The 20025-nt window shown below is 44.9% G+C and overlaps 1 protein-coding gene across 2 annotated transcripts in view; it reads left to right on the top strand.

The window, feature by feature from the left end:
• The window catches only part of LOC110530889 (guanine nucleotide-binding protein G(olf) subunit alpha), a 79216-nt gene that overhangs the window by 58579 nt on the left and 612 nt on the right, over positions 1–20025 (top strand). Inside the window, exons 7-9 of one of the 2 annotated variants that reach the window (XM_036986677.2) lie at positions 108–166; positions 5542–5662; positions 17428–17558. In XM_036986677.2, the coding sequence (XP_036842572.2) occupies positions 108–166; positions 5542–5662; positions 17428–17558 (311 nt within the window). Of the gene's footprint in view, positions 1–107; positions 167–5541; positions 5663–17427; positions 17559–20025 lie in introns of those variants that run through there. The other variant, XR_016482713.1, reaches the window with a different exon arrangement.

Here is a 20025-nt window from a genome sequence, read left to right as displayed (position 1 = left end):
TTACATGTGGTTATGTGACCTAATATTATATATTCTCTCCTTCTGTTTCTCTCCTCCCTCTCTCCTCCCTCCTCCCTCTCTGCTCTCACCTCCCTCTTCTCTCTCAGTATGTTTGATGTTGGCGGACAGAGAGACGAAAGGAGAAAATGGATCCAGTGCTTTAATGGTGCGTTGTATGTGGTGTGTGTGTGTGTGTATGTGTATGTAGTGTGTGTGTGTATGTGGTGTGTGTGTGTGTGTATGTGGTGTGTGTGTGTATGTGGTGTGTGTGTGTGTGTGGTCCGAAATAATTGACACCCTTGATGAAGATGAGCAAAAATGAGTGTATATAAGATAAATAATTTAAAGACTGAGCTATATTGTATGCTCAAAACAAAAGTATATTATTTTATACTAATGCAATTGCTCGGAGAGAGATTTTGTTTAAAATCCATCAGTTTAAGTATATCTGATATCTGTTGTTTTCCATTGAATGCATCTCAATCCACCTCATCTGCTGATATCGTTCTTCCACATCTGGGGTCAAAGGTGACAGAACTAGAGAGGTGTTTTTCAGACCAGGAGACATCCCATCTGAGGTCAAAGGTGACAGAACTAGAGAGGTGTTTGTCAGACCAGGAGACATCCCATCTGAGGTCAAAGGTGACAGAACTAGAGAGGTGTTTGTCAGACCAGGAGACATCCCATCTGAGGTCAAAGGTGACAGAACTAGAGAGGTGTTTGTCAGACCAGGAGACATCCCATCTGAGGTGAAAGGTGACAGAGAGGTGTTTGTCAGACCAGGAGACATCCCATCTGAGGTGAAAGGTGACAGAACTAGAGAGGCGTTTGTCAGACCAGGAGACATCCCATCTGAGGTCAAAGGTGAGAGAACTAGAGAGGCGTTTGTCAGACCAGGAGACATCCCATCTGAGGTGAAAGGTGACAGAACTAGAGAGGTGTTTGTCAGACCAGGAGACATCCCATCTGAGGTGAAAGGTGACAGAAGTAGATAGGCGTTTGTCAGACCAGGAGACATCCCATCTGAGGTCAAAGGTGACAGAACTAGAGAGGCGTTTGTCAGACCAGGAGACATCCCATCTGAGGTGAAAGGTGACAGAACTAGAGAGGTGTTTGTCAGACCAGGAGACATCCCATCTGAGGTGAAAGGTGACAGAAGTAGAGAGGTGTTTGTCAGACCAGGAGACATCCCATCTGAGGTCAAAAGTGACAGAAGTAGAGAGGTGTTTGTCAGACCAGGAGACATCCCATCTGAGGTCAAAGGTGACAGAACTAGAGAGGCGTTTGTCAGACCAGGAGACATCCCATCTGAGGTGAAAGGTGACAGAAGTAGAGAGGCGTTTGTCAGACCAGGAGACATCCCATCTGAGGTGAAAGGTGACAGAAGTAGAGAGGCGTTTGTCAGACCAGGAGACATCCCATCTGAGGTCAAAGGTGACAGAAGTAGAGAGGCGTTTGTCAGACCAGGAGACATCCCATCTGAGGTGAAAGGTGACAGAAGTAGAGAGGCGTTTGTCAGACCAGGAGACATCCCATCTGAGGTCAAAGGTGACAGAAGTAGAGAGGCGTTTGTCAGACCAGGAGACATCCCATCTGAGGTCAAAGGTGACAGAAGTAGAGAGGTGTTTGTCAGACCAGGAGACATCCCATCTGAGGTGAAAGGTGACAGAAGTAGAGAGGCGTTTGTCAGACCAGGAGACATCCCATCTGAGGTGAAAGGTGACAGAAGTAGAGAGGTGTTTGTCAGACCAGGAGACATCCCATCTGAGGTCAAAGGTGACAGAACTAGAGAGGCGTTTGTCAGACCAGGAGACATCCCATCTGAGGTGAAAGGTGACAGAAGTAGAGAGGCGTTTGTCAGACCAGGAGACATCCCATCTGAGGTCAAAGGTGACAGAACTAGAGAGGCGTTTGTCAGACCAGGAGACATCCCATCTGAGGTCAAAGGTGAGAGAACTAGAGAGGTGTTTGTCAGACCAGGAGACATCCCATCTGAGGTCAAAGGTGACAGAACTAGAGAGGCGTTTGTCAGACCAGGAGACATCCCATCTGAGGTGAAAGGTGACAGAAGTAGAGAGGCGTTTGTCAGACCAGGAGACATCCCATCTGAGGTCAAAGGTGACAGAACTAGAGAGGCGTTTGTCAGACCAGGAGACATCCCATCTGAGGTCAAAGGTGACAGAACTAGAGAGGCGTTTGTCAGACCAGGAGACATCCCAAAAATAGGTCTTCTCACGAAAACGTGTGTATTGTCCGAAGGGTTTGACCTACGACCTACCTACCTATTGAGCACTCTGTGAAAAGGGGAAGACTCTCACGAACACGGTGGGGGTCTCCGTTCTGCTCTACGATCACCACAAGTGTTACGGGACTCGTCTGAAGATAACTGGTCCCGTTTTTTTTTTTTTAAATATATGGAGGTTGTTTTACGTTAAATATGTGTAAAATATTTCCTGATCTTTCTTATATCTCCTATATATAGGACAACAGACTCTTCAAAACCTTGTTTCTTATCATTTATTTTTTTGACTGCCCTTTTGCCATTCAGTGTGTTTCTATGGGCCAAATTCAATAAATGAAACATTTATACCTCAAGGGGGTCTTACAGTTGTTTTTAGACTAAAACTAGGCTCATTCTGGGTCCGGGAAAACATCCCTAAATCCATTAGCTGCAACAGAAAATATTAGGAGACACCCTAGGAAACATCATAGGAGACACCCTAGGAGACATCATAGGAAACACCCTAGGAGACATCATAGGAAACACCCTAGGAGACATCATAGGAAACACCCTAGGAGACACCCTAGGAGACATCATAGGAAACACCCTAGGAGACACCCTAGGAGACATCCTAGGAGACACCATAGGAGACACCATAGGAGACACCATAGGAGACACCCTAGGAAACATCCTAGGAGACACCCTAGGAGACACCCTAGGAGACACCCTAGTAGAGCTTTTAAACCCAGTCTTCTACTTTCAGCGGTGCTTTTATCTTTATTGAAACCAGATAACATTACACAAGGTGATTAAGATGCTTAAAGTACTTGAATTTATCACTCTGAAATTCAAATCCTAGAATACCTTGAAAATCATTCATCATCAATTTTCTCCAGTTGGTACTTGAAAAGTGCTAGAATTGAAATGAGAGGAGAACACAAAATGATCAAATATGTTAATATAAAAAAATATTAGAAAAACACTTTACATGTTGCGTTTATATTTTTGTTAAGTATAAGTTGACCTACCTTTTTTAAACCACTGCAGCACTGGACCATACCAACCCACACCGTGTAAGGCGCAACGAAAATGTGTCAACATGGGTGAATTGGCGCCAGTTAGAAATGTTTTTTTCTCAATAACTGTCTTTTTCAAGCAGCAGCCGTTCATCTGACGTTTTCCTCACACAGCCCAACCGTACTGGCGACATTAAAACTGCCAGTCGGAAACCAGATGTGTTTTTTTTTTGTAGCTATAGCGATCAGTACTTATCACTCACGTCAATAAGAAACGTGTTATTGAGTAGAACTTGTCAGGTAGTGATGAATAGCAAGTTGGTTGGGGTGATATACTGGGGTGATATACCGCCACCTGGTGGCGACTAGAAACAATTGCATAACAGTAACTATTACAAATTGATGGTCCTTGTAAATGAATATTAGTGCTTGAAAAAGTACTTTGAATTAGTCTTGCCAATATCTGTACGAACAATGAGTAAAGGCCAAGTTCAATATTTTATAAAATCATTTTTTTTGGTGTTATTTGCTGCTTATGCATTCTCATGTCGACACCAAACCCACCACTGGGTGTGACCAAAGAGCTCCTACTTCACGTCATCCAAACGCCTGGATTTGCTAAATGCTGAATACAACAGGTGTAGACCTCACAGTGAAACGCTGACTTACAAGCCCTTTAACCAACAATGCCGTTTTAAGTAAAAAAAAATTATAAAAAAATAGTTAAAGAGCAGTTAGTCGAGGTAATATTTATATTTATTTAACCTTTATTTAACTAGGCAAGTCAGTTAAGAACAAATTCTTATTTTCAATGACGGGTTTAGGAACAGTGGGGTTAACTGCCTTGTTCAGGGGCAGAACGACAGATTTTGTACCTTGTCAGCTCGGGGATTTGATCTTTCAATCTTTCGGTTACTAGTCCAATGCTCTAACCACTAGGCTACCCTGCCGCCCCTGTAGATGTAGGTAGAGTTATTAAAGTGACTATGCATAGATAATAAACAGAGAGTAGCAGCAGCGTAAAAGGGGGGTCTGGGTAGCCCTTTGATTAGCTGTTCAGGAGTCGTATGGCTTGGGGGGTAGAAGCTGTTTAGAAGCCTCTTGGTCCTAGACTTGGTGCTCCGGTACCGCTTGCTGTGCTGTTGCATAGAGAACAGTCTATGACTAGGGTGGCTGCAGTCTTTGACAATTTTTAGGGCCTTCCTCTGACACAGCCTGGCATAGATGTCCTGGATGGCAGGAAGTTTGGCCCCAGTGATGTACTGGGCCGTTCGCACTACCCTCTGTAGTGCCTTGTGGTCGGAGGCTGAGTAGTTGCCATACCAGACAGTGATGCAACCAGTGCTCTCAATGGTGCAGCTGTAGAAGGATCTTATCATCTTATCTCCTCCTCTCCTGTAGATGTGATTGCTATCATCTTATCTCCTCCTCTCCTCTCCTATAGATGTAACTGCTATCATCTTATCTCCTCCTCTCCTCTCCTGTAGATGTGACTGCTATCATCTTAACTCCTCCTCTCCTCTCCTATAGATGTGACTGCTATCATCTTATCTCCTCCTCTCCTCTCCTATAGATGTGACTGCTATCATCTTATCTCCTCCTCTCCTCTCCTGTAGATGTGACTGCTATCATCTTATCTCCTCCTCTCCTCTCCTATAGATGTGACTGCTATCATCTTATCTCTTCCTCTCCTCTCCTGTAGATGTGACTGCTATCATCTTATCTCTTCCTCTCCTCTCCTGTAGATGTGACTGCTATCATCTTATCTCTTCCTCTCCTCTCCTGTAGATGTGACTGCTATCATCTTATCTCCTCCTCTCCTCTCCTATAGATGTGACTGCTATCATCTTATCTCCTCCTCTCCTCTCCTATAGATGTGACTGCTATCATCTTATCTCTTCCTCTCCTCTCCTGTAGATGTGACTGCTATCATCTTATCTCTTCCTCTCCTCTCCTGTAGATGTGACTGCTATCATCTTATCTCCTCCTCTCCTCTCCTATAGATGTGACTGCTATCATCTTATCTCCTCCTCTCCTCTCCTATAGATGTGACTGCTATCATCTTATCTCTTCCTCTCCTCTCCTGTAGATGTGACTGCTATCATCTTATCTCCTCCTCTCCTCTCCTATAGATGTGACTGCTATCATCTTATCTCCTCCTCTCCTCTCCTATAGATGTGACTGCTATCATCTTATCTCCTCCTCTCCTCTCCTGTAGATGTGACTGCTATCATCTTATCTCCTCCTCTCCTCTCCTATAGATGTGACTGCTATCATCTTATCTCCTCCTCTCCTCTCCTATAGATGTGACTGCTATCATCTTTGTGGTTGCCAGCAGCAGCTACAACATGGTCATAAGAGAGGACAACAACACCAACAGGCTACGGGAAGCCCTGGATCTCTTCCGCAGTATCTGGAATAACAGGTCTGTGTAGAACCATATATACGAAAGTATGTAGACACCCATTCAAATTAGGAGATTTGGCTATTTCAGCCACACCCATTGGTGACAAGGTGTATACAAATCGAGCACACAGCCATGCAATCTCCATAGACAAGGATTGGCTGTAGAATGGCCTTAATGAAGAGCTCAGTGACTTTCAACGTGGCACTTGTTATAGGATGCCATGCTTTCCAACAACTCAGTTTCGTCAAATGTCTGCCCTGCTAGAGCTTCCCCCGGTCAACTGTAAGTGCTGTTATTGTGAAGTGTAAACGTCTAGGAGCAACAACGGCTCAGCCTGCAAAGTGGTAGACCACACAAGCTCACAGAACGGGACCGCCGAGTGCTGAAGCGCGTAGCTTGTAGAAATCGTCTGTCCTCGGTTGCATCACTACCGAGTTCCAAACTGCCTCTTGAAGCAACGTCAGGGCTGTTTGTCGGAACTGAAGTGAAAAATGGAATTTAATAACACATATGGAATCATGTAGTAACCAAAAAAGCGTTAAACAAATCAAAATTATTCAAATAGCCACCGTTTGCCTTGATGACAGCTTTGCACACTCTTGGCTATCTCACAACCAGCTTCATGAGACTATCTCACAACCAGCTTCACCTGTAATACATTTAGATTAGCAGGTGTGCCTTCTTAAAAGTTCATTTGTGGAATTTATTTCCTTCATAATGCGTTTGAGCCAATCACTTGTGTTGTGACAATGTAAGGGGGGTATACAGAAGATAGATCAATTTGGTGAAAGACCAAGTCCATCCCCCACCTCTTCGCCCCTCATGGCTGAGGCCATTAGAACGTTCTCTGACATACATGGCTTTGAGGCGGGCCCCCATACCCATAAGTCTTTGCGGACGACCTTATCTTATTTCTAACAAACCCAGAATACTCCCTCCCTCTCTCACTTACAAAACCTATTACAGTATAATAGTTATTTCTCTGGATATTAGGTCAATTTTGATAAAAGTGAAATCTTACCGTTGTCTGTATTTGACCAAGCATAAGTTTCCTTTTAGATGGTCACCTATGGGCTTCACCATCATAACCCTATGGGCTTCACCATCATAACCCTATGGGCTTCACCATCATAACCCTATGGGCTTCACCATCATAACCCTATGGGCTTCAGCATCATAAGCCTATGGGCTTCATCATCATAACCCTATGGGCTTCACCATCATAACCCTATGGGCTTCACCATCATAACCCTATGGGCTTCAGCATCATAACCCTATGGGCTTCACCATCATAACCCTATGGGCTTCACCATCATAACCCTATGGGCTTCACCATCATAACCCTATGGGCTTCACCATCATAACCCTATGGGCTTCAGCATCATAACCCTATGGGCTTCACCATCATAACCCTATGGGCTTCACCATCATAACCCTATGGGCTTCACCATCATAACCCTATGGGCTTCAGCATCATAACCCTATGGGCTTCACCATCATAACCCTATGGGCTTCACCATCATAACCCTATGGGCTTCACCATCATAACCCTATGGGCTTCAGCATCATAACCCTATGGGCTTCAGCATCATAACCCTATGGGCTTCAGCATCATAACCCTATGGGCTTCACCATCATAACCCTATGGGCTTCAGCATCATAACCCTATGGGCTTCAGCATCATAACCCTATGGGCTTCACCATCATAACCCTATGGGCTTCACCATCATAACCCTATGGGTTTCACCATCATAACCCTATGGGCTTCAGCATCATAACCCTATGGGCTTCACCATCATAACCCTATGGTGTTACATCCACATTGAACTCCAGATACAGACTGATCCAGATACAGATCAGACTCCATCAGCTCTATATCACCCCATCTAGACTGCACCAGTTCAACCCAGATATCTCCTCCCTGTGTTTTAGATGTGGCTCAGATGAAGGAACTTTCCTCCATTCCACTTGGCAGTGTTCAAAACTACACGGTTTCTGGCAGGGGGTATGAGATACCATATCCTCAATTCACGGGGTTGCATTCCCTTTAGACCCAGAGGTCTGTCTACTGGGTAACTTTACTAACACCAATCTTAGGCAAAGCCATGCTGTAAAGATAACATAAATATTGCTAGCGATGGCCAAGAAATGTATTGCCTTGAAATGGAAAACAGATTCCTCCCCTGCCAGTTGCAATGTGGCTATCAGAAGTTAATAGTTGTATCCCACTGGAGAAAATCACTTGTTGGCTTGAGGAAAAAGTTAGAGACATTTTTACATTATTTGGCAACCTGTTATTGATTATATGGAGAATCTCCCCTCACATCATACTGACAGCATCTCTATATAATCCTCACTGAATGTTTATTTCACTTTACTGCCCTTATTGTCCGCATGGGGACATGTTGTTGCAGTGTCATGTACATGTTTAAAGTGACATGTAAATACAAAACTAATTGACAATACAACGTTCATAACAGTTACATACCAATGAAATATAAAACATAGACGAGCCTGCTGAACTTACTGGGTGGATAGGAACATTAACCTGCTGGCCTTACTGAGTGGATAGGAACATTAGCCTGCTGGCCTTACTGAGTCTATAGGAACATTAGCCTGCTGGCCTTGCTGAGTCTATAGGAACATTAGCCTGCTGGCCTTACTGGGTCTATAGGAACATTAGCCTGCTGAACTTACTGGGTGGATAGGAACATTAGCCTGCTGACCTTACTGAGTCTATAGGAACATTAGCCTGCTGGCCTTACTGAGTCTATAGGAACATTAGCCTGCTGACCTTACTGAGTCTATAGGAACATTAGCCTGCTGGCCTTACTGAGTCTATAGGAACATTAGCCTGCTGGCCTTACTGAGTGGATAGGAACATTAGCCTGCTGGCCTTACTGAGTCTATAGGAACATTAACCTGCTGGCCTTACTGAGTGGATAGGAACATTAGCCTGCTGGCCTTACTGAGTCTATAGGAACATTAGCCTGCTGGCCTTACTGAGTGGATAGGAACATTAGCCTGCTGGCCTTACTGGGTGGATAGGAACATTAACCTGCTGGCCTTACTGAGTCTATAGGAACATTAGCCTGCTAGTCTTACTGAGTGGATAGGAACATTAGCCTGCTGGCCTTACTGAGTCTATAGGAACATTAGCCTGCTGGCCTTACTGAGTGGATAGGAACATTAGCCTGCTGGCCTTACTGAGTCTATAGGAACATCAGCCTGCTGGCCTTACTGGGTGGATAGGAACATTAGACTGCTGGCCTTATTGAGTTGATAGGAACATTAGCCTGCTGGTCTTACTGAGTCTATAGGAACATTAGCCTGCTGGCCTTACTGGGTCTATAGGAACATTAGCCTGCTAGTCTTACTGAGTCTATAGGAACATTAGCCTGCTGGCCTTACTGGGTGGATAGGAACATTAGCCTGTTGGCCTTATTGGGTGGATAGGAACATCAGCCTGCTGGCCTTACTGGGTCGATATGTCACATTAGCCTGCTGGCCTTACTGGGTGGATAGGAACATTAGCCTGCTGGCCTTACTGAGTGGATAGGAACATTAGCCTGCTGGCCTTACTGAGTCTATAGGAACATCAGCCTGCTGGCCTTACTGAGTCTATAGGAACATTAGCCTGCTGGCCTTACTGAGTGGATAGGAACATTAGCCTGCTGGCCTTACTGAGTCTATAGGAACATTAGCCTGCTGGCCTTACTGGGTGGATAGGAACATTAGCCTGCTGGTCTTACTGGGTGGATAGGAACATTAGCCTGCTGGCCTTACTGAGTGGATAGGAACATTAGCCTGCTGGCCTTACTGAGTCTATAGGAACATTAGCCTGCTGGCCTTACAGGAACATTAGCCTGCTGGCCTTACTGAGTGGATAGGAACATTAGCCTGCTGGTCTTACTGGGTGGATAGGAACATTAGCCTGCTAGTCTTACTGGGTGGATAGGAACATTAGCCTGCTGGCCTTACTGAGTCTATAGGAACATTAGCCTGCTGGCCTTACTGGGTGGATAGGAACATTAGCCTGCTAGTCTTGCTGAGTCTATAGGAACATTAGCCTGCTGGCCTTACTGGGTGGATAGGAACATTAGCCTGCGGACCTTACTGGGTGGATAGGAACATTAGCCTGCTGGCCTTACTGGGTGGATAGGAACATTAGCCTGCTGACCTTACTGGGTGGATAGGAACATTAGCCTGCTGGCCTTACTGAGTGGTTAGGAACATTAGCCTGCTGGCCTTACTGAGTGGATAGGAACATTAGCCTGCTGGCCTTACTGAGTTGATAGGAACATTAGCCTGCTGGTCTTACTGGGTGGATAGGAACATTAGCCTGCTGGTCTTACTGAGTGGATAGGAACATTAGCCTGCTGGCCTTACTGGGTGGATAGGAACATTAGCCTGCTGGCCTTACTGAGTCTATAGGAACATTAGCCTGCTGGCCTTACTGAGTCTATAGGAACATTAGCCTGCTGGCCTTACTGAGTCTATAGGAATATTAGCCTGCTGGCCTTACTGAGTCTATAGGAATATTAGCCTGCTGGCCTTACTGAGTCTATAGGAACATTAGCCTGCTGGCCTTACTGAGTCTATAGGAACATTAGCCTGCTGGTCTTACTGAGTTGATAGGAACATTAGCCTGCTGGCCTTACTGAGTCTATAGGAACATTAGCCTGCTGGTCTTACTGAGTTGATAGGAACATTAGCCTGCTGGCCTTACTGGGTCGATAGGAACATTAACCTGCTGGCCTTACTGGGTGGATAGGAACATTAGCCTGCTGGCCTTACTGGGTTGATAGGAACATTAGCCTGCTGGCCTTACTGAGTGGATAGGAACATTAGCCTGCTGGCCTTACTGAGTGTATAGGAACATTAGCCTGCTGGCCTTACTGAGTCTATAGGAACATTAGCCTGCTGGTCTTACTGAGTCTATAGGAACATTAGCCTGCTGGCCTTACTGAGTGGATAGGAACATTAGCCTGCTGACCTTACTGAGTGGATAGGAACATTAGCCTGCTGACCTTACTGAGTGGATAGGAACATTAGCCTGCTGGCCTTACTGAGTCTATAGGAACATTAGCCTGCTGGTCTTACTGAGTCTATAGGAACATTAGCCTGCTGGCCTTACTGAGTGGATAGGAACATTAGCCTGCTGGCCTTACTGGGTGGATAGGAACATTAGCCTGCTGGCCTTACTGAGTGGATAGGAACATTAGCCTGCTGGCCTTACTGAGTGGATAGGAACATTAGCCTGCTGGTCTATAGGAACATTAGCCTGCTGGCCTTACTGGGTGGATAGGAACATTAGCCTGCTGGCCTTACTGAGTGGATAGGAACATTAGCCTGCTGGCCTTACTGAGTGGATAGGAACATTAGCCTGCTGGCCTTACTGAGTGGATAGGAACATTAGCCTGCTGGTCTATAGGAACATTAGCCTGCTGGCCTTACTGGGTGGATAGGAACATTAGCCTGCTGGCCTTACTGAGTGGATAGGAACATTAGCCTGCTGGCCTTACTGAGTGGATAGGAACATTAGCCCGAGCTATTTAGGAGGGATTTCACACCTGGCACAAATGACTGTCTAGTTGTGTTTTTCCTGCTGAGGGGTGCCCTTTACCGGCGCCCAGAGAGGAGTAGTTCAAAATCCGGGTACAGGGGGTGGCTTGGGTCTAAAATGATTTTGTAATTTTATTACACTCATTAGTTTTTTATTATGACTTGTATATATATTTTTTATTTGATTGCATTTACACATTTGTTATTGTCACTTTGTTATATTGTTGTCTAATATCTTCTCATTTTTGTTTTGAATGTTCTTATATGGAAAATGTCAAATAATGTAACATTCAACAACAACAAAAAGACCAAGTTCATATTATGGCAAGAACAGCTCAAATGAGCAAAGACAAACGACTGTCCGTCATTACTTTAAGAGATTAAGGTTAATCTATATGGAACATTTCAAGAACTTTTCAAGAAATGTGAAAGTTTCTTCAAGTGCAGTCGCAAAAACCATCAAGCACTATGATGTAACTGTCTCTCATGAGGACCGCCACAGGAAAGGAAGATCCAGAGTTACCTCTGCTTCAGAGGATAAGTTCATTAGAGTTACCAGCCTCAGAAATTGCATTCTAAATAAACGCTTCACAGAGTTCAAGTAACTGTTCAGAGGAGACAGTGTGAATCAGGCCTTCATGGTCGAATTGCTGCAAAGAAACCATTACTAAAGGACACCAATAATAAGAAGAGACTTGCTTGGGCCAAGAAACCCGAGCAATGGACATTAGACCGGTGGAAATTTGTGCTTTGGTCCAAATTAGAGATTTTTGCTTCCAACCTCCATGTCTTGGTGAGACGCGGTGTGGGTGAACGGATGATCTCTGCATGTGAATTTCCCGCCGTAAAGCATGGAGGAGGAGGTGTGATGGTGTGGGGGTGCTTTTCTGGTGATACTGTCAGTGATTTATTTAGAATTCAAGGCACACTTTACCAGCATGGCTACCACAGCATTCTGCAGCAGTACGCCCATCCCATCAGCTCCAGGATGTGTAAGTGCTATTTGACCAAGAAGGAGAGTGATGGAGTGCTGCATCAGAAGACCTGGCCTCCACAATCACTAGACCACAACCCAACTGAGATGGTTTGGGATGAGTTGGACCGCAGAGTGAAGGAAAAGCAGCCAACAAGTGCTCAGCATATGTGGGAACTCCCTCAAGACTGTTGGAAAAGCATTCCAGGTTAAGCTGGTTGAGAGAATGCGAAGAGAGTGCAAAGCTGTGATCAAGGCAAAGGGTTGTTATTTTAAATATATTTTGATTTAACACTTTTTTTGGATACTACATGAATCCATATGTGTTATTTCATAGTTTTGATGCCTTCACTATTATTCTACAATGTAGAAAATAGTAAAAATAAAGAAAAACCCTTGAATGAGTAGGTGTTATAAAACCTTTGACCAGTTCTGTACTGATATAACCCTAACCCTCTATCCCTGGGCTTCTTTCACCATATCTGGAATAACAGGTCTGTTTAGATCTATATTTAAGCAATAAGACACGAGGGGGTGTGATATGTGGCCAATATACCACGGCTAAGGGTTGTTCTTAGGTACGACGCAACGCCTTTTTGCTATTATAAACTGGTTTCCAATGTAATTAGAGCAGTAAAAATAAGTGTTTCGTCTTACCCGTGGTATACGGTCTGATATACCACGGCTGTCAGCCAATCAGCATGCAGAGTTCGAACCACCCAATTTATAAATTCTGATATAACCCTAACCCTCTTCCACAGTATCTAGAATAACAGGTCCGTTTATAACCCTTCATATGTCCATACAACACAGGCTGTATAAAGTAAGTAAGTTGCCTTGTCCAAGCCAGGATGGTCCATAGGGGAGGAGCCTACAGATGTAGGATCTTCATTTGAGCCAGTTTGCTGTAGCAGGAAAATAATCTTGCCTCAACAGGAATTGTGAATTATTATGTTGATTGTAATTAATGGACATTTTATGTCGGGGTTGATACATTTTTCGTTAGGGCAAATCAAGTCTGACAATTTTCAATTGGATAGCTATTTTGTGATATCCAATTACGATCTTGTTTCATCACTGCAACTCACCAATGGGCTTGGGAGAGGCGAATGTCGCGTCATGCGTCCTCCAAAACACACTTCTTAATACCCACCCCCTTAATCCGGAAGCCAGCCGCACCAATGTGTCGGAGGAAACACGTTCAACTGACGACCGAAGTCAGCCTGCAGGCATCCGGCCCGCCACAAGGTGTCGCTAGAGTGCGATGAGCCAAGTAAAGCCCCCCCGGGCCAAACCCTCCCCAAACACGGGACGATGCTGGGCCAATTGTGCACCGCCCTATGGGACTCCCGGTCACAGCCGGTTGTGACACAGCCTGTGGGATCGAACCCGGGTCTGTAGTGGCGCCTTAGACCGCTGCGCCACTCAGGAGGCCCCTTTAGAAGCCTTTAAAACCTCAAATATACTACAAATTAGCATTGTCAGCAACAAAAGAGTGATCAAATGAAGGTCCTCCACCTGTATCTCCTGTTTGAATTACAAGTGCACTCCCTGGACAGGACATTAGTCTACTGCAGGGCCTTACCCCCAATCCATCTCCAGCCAAGCAGATCAGCCAATCCATCTCCAGCCAAGCAGATCAGCCAATCCCTCTCCTGCCAAGCAGATCAGCCAATCCCTCTCCTGCCAAGCAGATCAGCCAATCCCTCTCCTGCCAAGCAGATCAGCCAATCCCTCTCCTGCCAAGCAGATCAGCCAATCCCTCTCCTGCCAAGCAGATCAGCCAATCCCTCTCCTGCCAAGCAGATCAGCCAATCCATCTCCTGCCAAGCAGATCAGCCAATCCATCTCCTTAACACTAAGTGCCAAGCAGATCAGCCAATCCATCTCCTTAACACTAAGTGCCAAGAAGATCAGGTCACATTTTTAGTCTTTGATATGACTTGACCAGGGATCGAACTCCCAATCTTCCATTTTTCGTCTGGCACAATTGTCAAACGCACGCTCGTTTGCAATTTCGACCTGTTAAAGCCGTCACTCTTCTAGTTTAAAAGCCGAGCTGCAGGATTGGTTAATTACCTGTCTTATATGAGCTCGCTTGCACTGAGGTGGGAATACCTGAGGCGTGCCCTTAAAAACATGCGCTAAGGTGCCAATTTCAGTATGCTGCCGTTGGGGATATTTAAGACCAACCAAAATCTGGTTTTAGTGGCAACGTGGTTGATTATGGCAGGGATTTTGACAACGGAAGAGCAGCCTATCCAGCCCTGATGCACATTTCCCATAATGCACAAGAGAGATGTGCTTTTTTCTGCCCATCGTATTTAGAAACATAAAAATGAATGGTTCTGTTCCCATTCTGATTCATTTGATTAACAACCAAGCTTAGCCTCCTCTCCTCTCAATGACAGGCTGTTTGTTTTGTCCTGCCCAATGCATTCACCAAGTAGCCACTCCCGAGTGGCGCAGCGGTCTAACGCACTGCATCTCAGTGCTAGAGGCGTCACTACAGACACCCTGGTTCGAAATCCAGGCTGTATCACAACCGGGCTGTGATGTGTGTAAAACCCCTCCAACTAGACTATATGTCCATCATGGAACATAAACCATGTAGACTATATGTCCATCATGGAACATAAACCATGTAGACTATATGTCCATCATGGAACATAAACCATGTAGACTATATGTCCAGCATGGAACATAAACCATGTAGACTATATGTCCATCATGGAACATAAACCATGTAGACTATATGTCCATCATGGAACATAAACCATGTAGACTATATGGAACATAAACCATGTAGACTATATGTCCATCATGGAACATAAACCATGCAGACTATATGTCCATCATGGAACATAAACCATGTAGACTATATGTCCATCATGGAACATAAACCATGTAGACTATATGGAACATAAACCATTTAGACTATATGTCCATCATGGAACATAAACCATGTAGACTATATGTCCATCATGGAACATAAACCATGTAGACTATATGTCCATCATGGAACATAAACCATGTAGACTATATGTCCATCATGGAACATAAACCATGTAGACTATATGTCCATCATGGAACATAAACCATGTAGACTATATGTCCATCATGGAACATAAACCATGTAGACTATATGTCCATCATGGAACATAAACCATGTAGACTATATGTCCATCATGGAACATAGACCATGTAGACTATATGCCCATCATGGAACATAAACCATGTAGACTATATGTCCATCATGGAACATAAACCATGTAGACTATATGTCCATCATGGAACATAGACCATGTAGACTATATGTCCATCATGGAACATAAACCCCTCCATGTAGACTATATGTCCATCATGGAACATACACCATGTAGACTATATGTCCATCATGGAACATAAACCTTGTAGACTATATGTCCATCATGGAATATAAACCCCTCCATGTAGACTATCTTGTCCGTTTACCAAAGACGCGCTCCTCCAAACATTATTCAGTCCTATAAGGCCACATCAACGGCAGTCCTAGGCTTTATCTTGCTTATTGAAAACATGCCTAACACATACAATACCCTTTACAGGAGCCTAGTATTTTATACTGAGGAGAAGTGTGACGCATAAACATCTATACTTGTTGAAGCCAATGTCAGCATATTGAGCAAACACTGGATATTTTTTTTTTTACTGTATCAATCCACAATGGACTAGGACGAGAATAATTGGAGATGACAATGCTAATGCCGTCAATAACCTACAGAACTGGAGATGAACCGTCTTCAGCCATGGAACACGTTGATCGGCCAGTGAGTGGCCAAGCCTTCGTCACACCTTACAACTCTATTAGTCATTAAAAGCCAACCTTTTCACGCCAACGCCAGCTATTACACTCATAATAATGGCTGTGAAAAATAGCAAAAATATTTCTGACACACCCTTGACCTACAGTGGGTTTCCTCCTTTTAAATGTTGCGTCGTACTGCAGCACACCTTGCAGCCTTCTGTGGCACTGCAAGCGCTTTGGTTTACAGTCACATTAGGTTTGTTAAGATAAAGCCCCCGGAGTGAGACTAAAGACTTATACGATACAGAACAGTACAGCTTTAGAATCTACAGAATCATTTAAAGTTACTAGACTACCCGAATATGCCCAAGAATCTTACACAGTTATATTTTTATGCTAGAACTGACAGTACAGGACTAGTCTAAAGCACCCCCACACCATCACACCTCCTCCTCCATGCTTCACGGTGGAAACCACGCATGCGGAGATCATCCGTTCACCTACTCTGCGTCTTACAAAGACACAGTGGTAGGAACCAAATATCTCTCATTTGGACTCATCAGACCAAAGGACACATTCACACTGGTTGAATGTCCATTGCTTGTGTTTTTTGCTCTAAGCAAGTCTCTTCTTATTATTGGTGTCCTTTAGTTGTGGTTTCTTTGCAACAATTCGACCATGAAGGCCTGATTCACTCAGTTTCCTGTGAAGCATTTATTTGGGCTGCAATTTCTGAGGCTGGTAACTCTAATGAACTTATCCCCTGCAGCAGAGGTAACTCTGGGTCTTTCTTTCCTGTGGCGGTCCTCATGAGAGCCAGTTTCATCATAGCGCTTGATGGTTTTCCAGACTGCACTTGAAGAAGCGTTCAAAGTTATTGAAATGTTCCTCAGTGACTGACCTTCATGTCTTAAAGTAATGATGAACTGTTGTTTCTCTTTGCTTATTTGAGCTGTTCTTAACATAATATGGACTTGGTCTTTTACCAAATAGGGCTGTCTTCTGTATACCACCCCTACCTTGTCACAACACAACTGATTGGCTCAAACACATTAAGAAGGAAATAAATTCAACAAATTGACTTTTAACAAGGCACACCTGTTAATTGAAATGCATTCCAGGTGACTACCTCATGAAGCTGGTTGAGAGAATGCCAAGAGTGTGCAAAGCTGTCATGAAGGCAAAGGGTGGCTACTTTGAACAATCTCAAATGCAAAATATATTTTGATTTGTTTAACACTTTTTTTGGTAACTACATGATTCCATATGTGTTATTTTATAGTTTGATGTCTTCCCTGTTATTCTACAATGTAGAAAATAGTAAAAATAAAGAAAAACCCTGGAATGAGTCCGTGTGTCCAAACTTTTGACTGGTACTCTATATTTTAATCACACAGTCAAGTCTTTATCCTGGACCTGACATTTTTTAATGTTTGTTTGTTTGTTGTTAATCTCCAGATGGTTACGCACTATATCGGTCATATTATTTCTGAACAAGCAGGACATGTTGGCTGAGAAGGTATTAGCTGGAAAATCCAAAATCGAAAACTACTTCCCTGAATATGCCCGCTACACCTTACCCAATGAAGGTAGGCAGCTCACCACACCACATTAACCCACACCATCCCACACCACATTAACCCACACCATCCCACATCACATTAACCCACACCATCCCACACCACATTAACCCACACCATCCCACACCACATCACATTAACCCACACCATCCCACACCACATTAACCCACACCATCCCACACCACATTAACCCACACCATCCCACACCACATCACATTAACAAACACCATCCCACACCACATTAACCCACACCATCCCACACCACACCACATTAACCCACACCACACCACATCACCCCACACCATCCCACACCACATTAACCCACACCATCCCACACCACATTAACCCACACCATCCCACACCACATCACATTAACCCACACCATCCCACACCACATTAACCCACACCATCCCACACCACACCACATTAACCCACACCACATCACATTAACCCACACCATCCCACACCACATTAACCCACACCATCCCACACCACATTAACCCACACCATCCCACACCACATCACATTAACCCACACCATCCCACACCACATTAACCCACACCACATCACATTAACCCACACCATCCCACACCACATCACATTAACCCACACCATCCCACACCACATTAACCCACACCACATCACATTAACCCACACCATCCCACACCACATCACATTAACCCACACCATCCCACACCACATTAACCCACACCATCCCACATCACATTAACCCACACCATCCCACACCACATTAACCCACACCATCCCACACCACATTAACCCACACCATCCCACACCACATCACATTAACCCACACCATCCCACACCACACCACATTAACCCACACCATCCCACACCACATCACATTATCCCACACCATCCCACACCACATCACATGAACCCACATCACATTAACCCACACCATCCCACACCACATCATCCCTCACGACACCTCACCACACCACCCCTCACCACAAACCCCTCACTACACCACACCACACCAGGCTCACTACACCACACCATGCTCACTACACCACACCATGCTCACCATACCACACCATACCACACCATACCACACCATGCTCACTATGCCATACCACACCATGCTCACTACACCATACCACACCATACCACACCATACCACACCATGCTCACTACACCATACCACACCATGCTCACTACACCATACTACACCATACCACACCATACTACACCATGCTCACTACACCATACTACACCATACTACACCATACCACACCATGCTCACCACACCATACCACACCATGCTCACTACACCATACTACACCATACTACACCATACCACACCATGCTCACTACACCATACTACACCATACCACACCATGCTCACTACACCATACCACACCATACCACACCATGCTCACCACACCATACCACATCATGCTCACTACACCATACCACACCATGCTCACTACGCCATACCACACCATACCACACCATGCTCACCACACCATACCACATCATGCTCACTACACCATACCACGCCATACCACACCATACCACACCATACCACACCATACCACACCATGCTCACCACACCATACCACATCATGCTCACTACACCATACCACGCCATACCACACCATACCCCACCATACCACACCATACCACATCATGCTCACCACACCATACTACACCATACCACATCATGCTCACTACACCATACTACACCATACCACACCATACTACACCATACCACACCATACTACACCATACTACACCATACCACACCATACCACACCATACCACACCATACTACACCATACCACACCATACCACACCATACCACACCATACTACACCATACTACACCATACCACACCATACCACATCATGCTCACCACACCATACTACACCATACCACATCATGCTCACCACACCATACTACACCATACCACACCATACCACACCATGCTCACTACGCCATACTACACCATACCACACCATGCTCACTACACCATACCACACCATACCACACCATGCTCACTACACCATGCCACACCATACCACACCATGCTCACTACGCCATACTACACCATGCTCACCACACCATACCACATCATGCTCACTACGCCATACTACACCATACCACACCATACCACACCATGCTCACCACACCATACCACATCATGCTCACTACACCATACCACGCCATACCACACCATACCCCACCATGCTCACTACGCCATACTACACCATACTACACCATGCTCACTACACCATACCACACCATACCACACCATACTACACCATACCACACCATGCTCACTACACCATACCACACCATACCACACCATGCTCACCACACCATACCACACCATGCTCACTACACCATACTACACCATACCACACCATACTACACCATGCTCACTACACCATACCACATCATGCTCTATTTGAACTCCTTGGATGTCCTCTCTTGTTTTATCAGGCAGTTG

Source organism: Oncorhynchus mykiss, chromosome 8 (assembly GCF_057628025.1).
Source record: "Oncorhynchus mykiss isolate SJ-2025 chromosome 8, ASM5762802v1, whole genome shotgun sequence".
NCBI classification, from domain to species: Eukaryota; Metazoa; Chordata; class Actinopteri; order Salmoniformes; family Salmonidae; genus Oncorhynchus; species Oncorhynchus mykiss.
The sequence above is the reverse complement of the archived record's forward strand: the minus strand, read 5'-3'. Positions and strand labels throughout refer to the sequence as shown.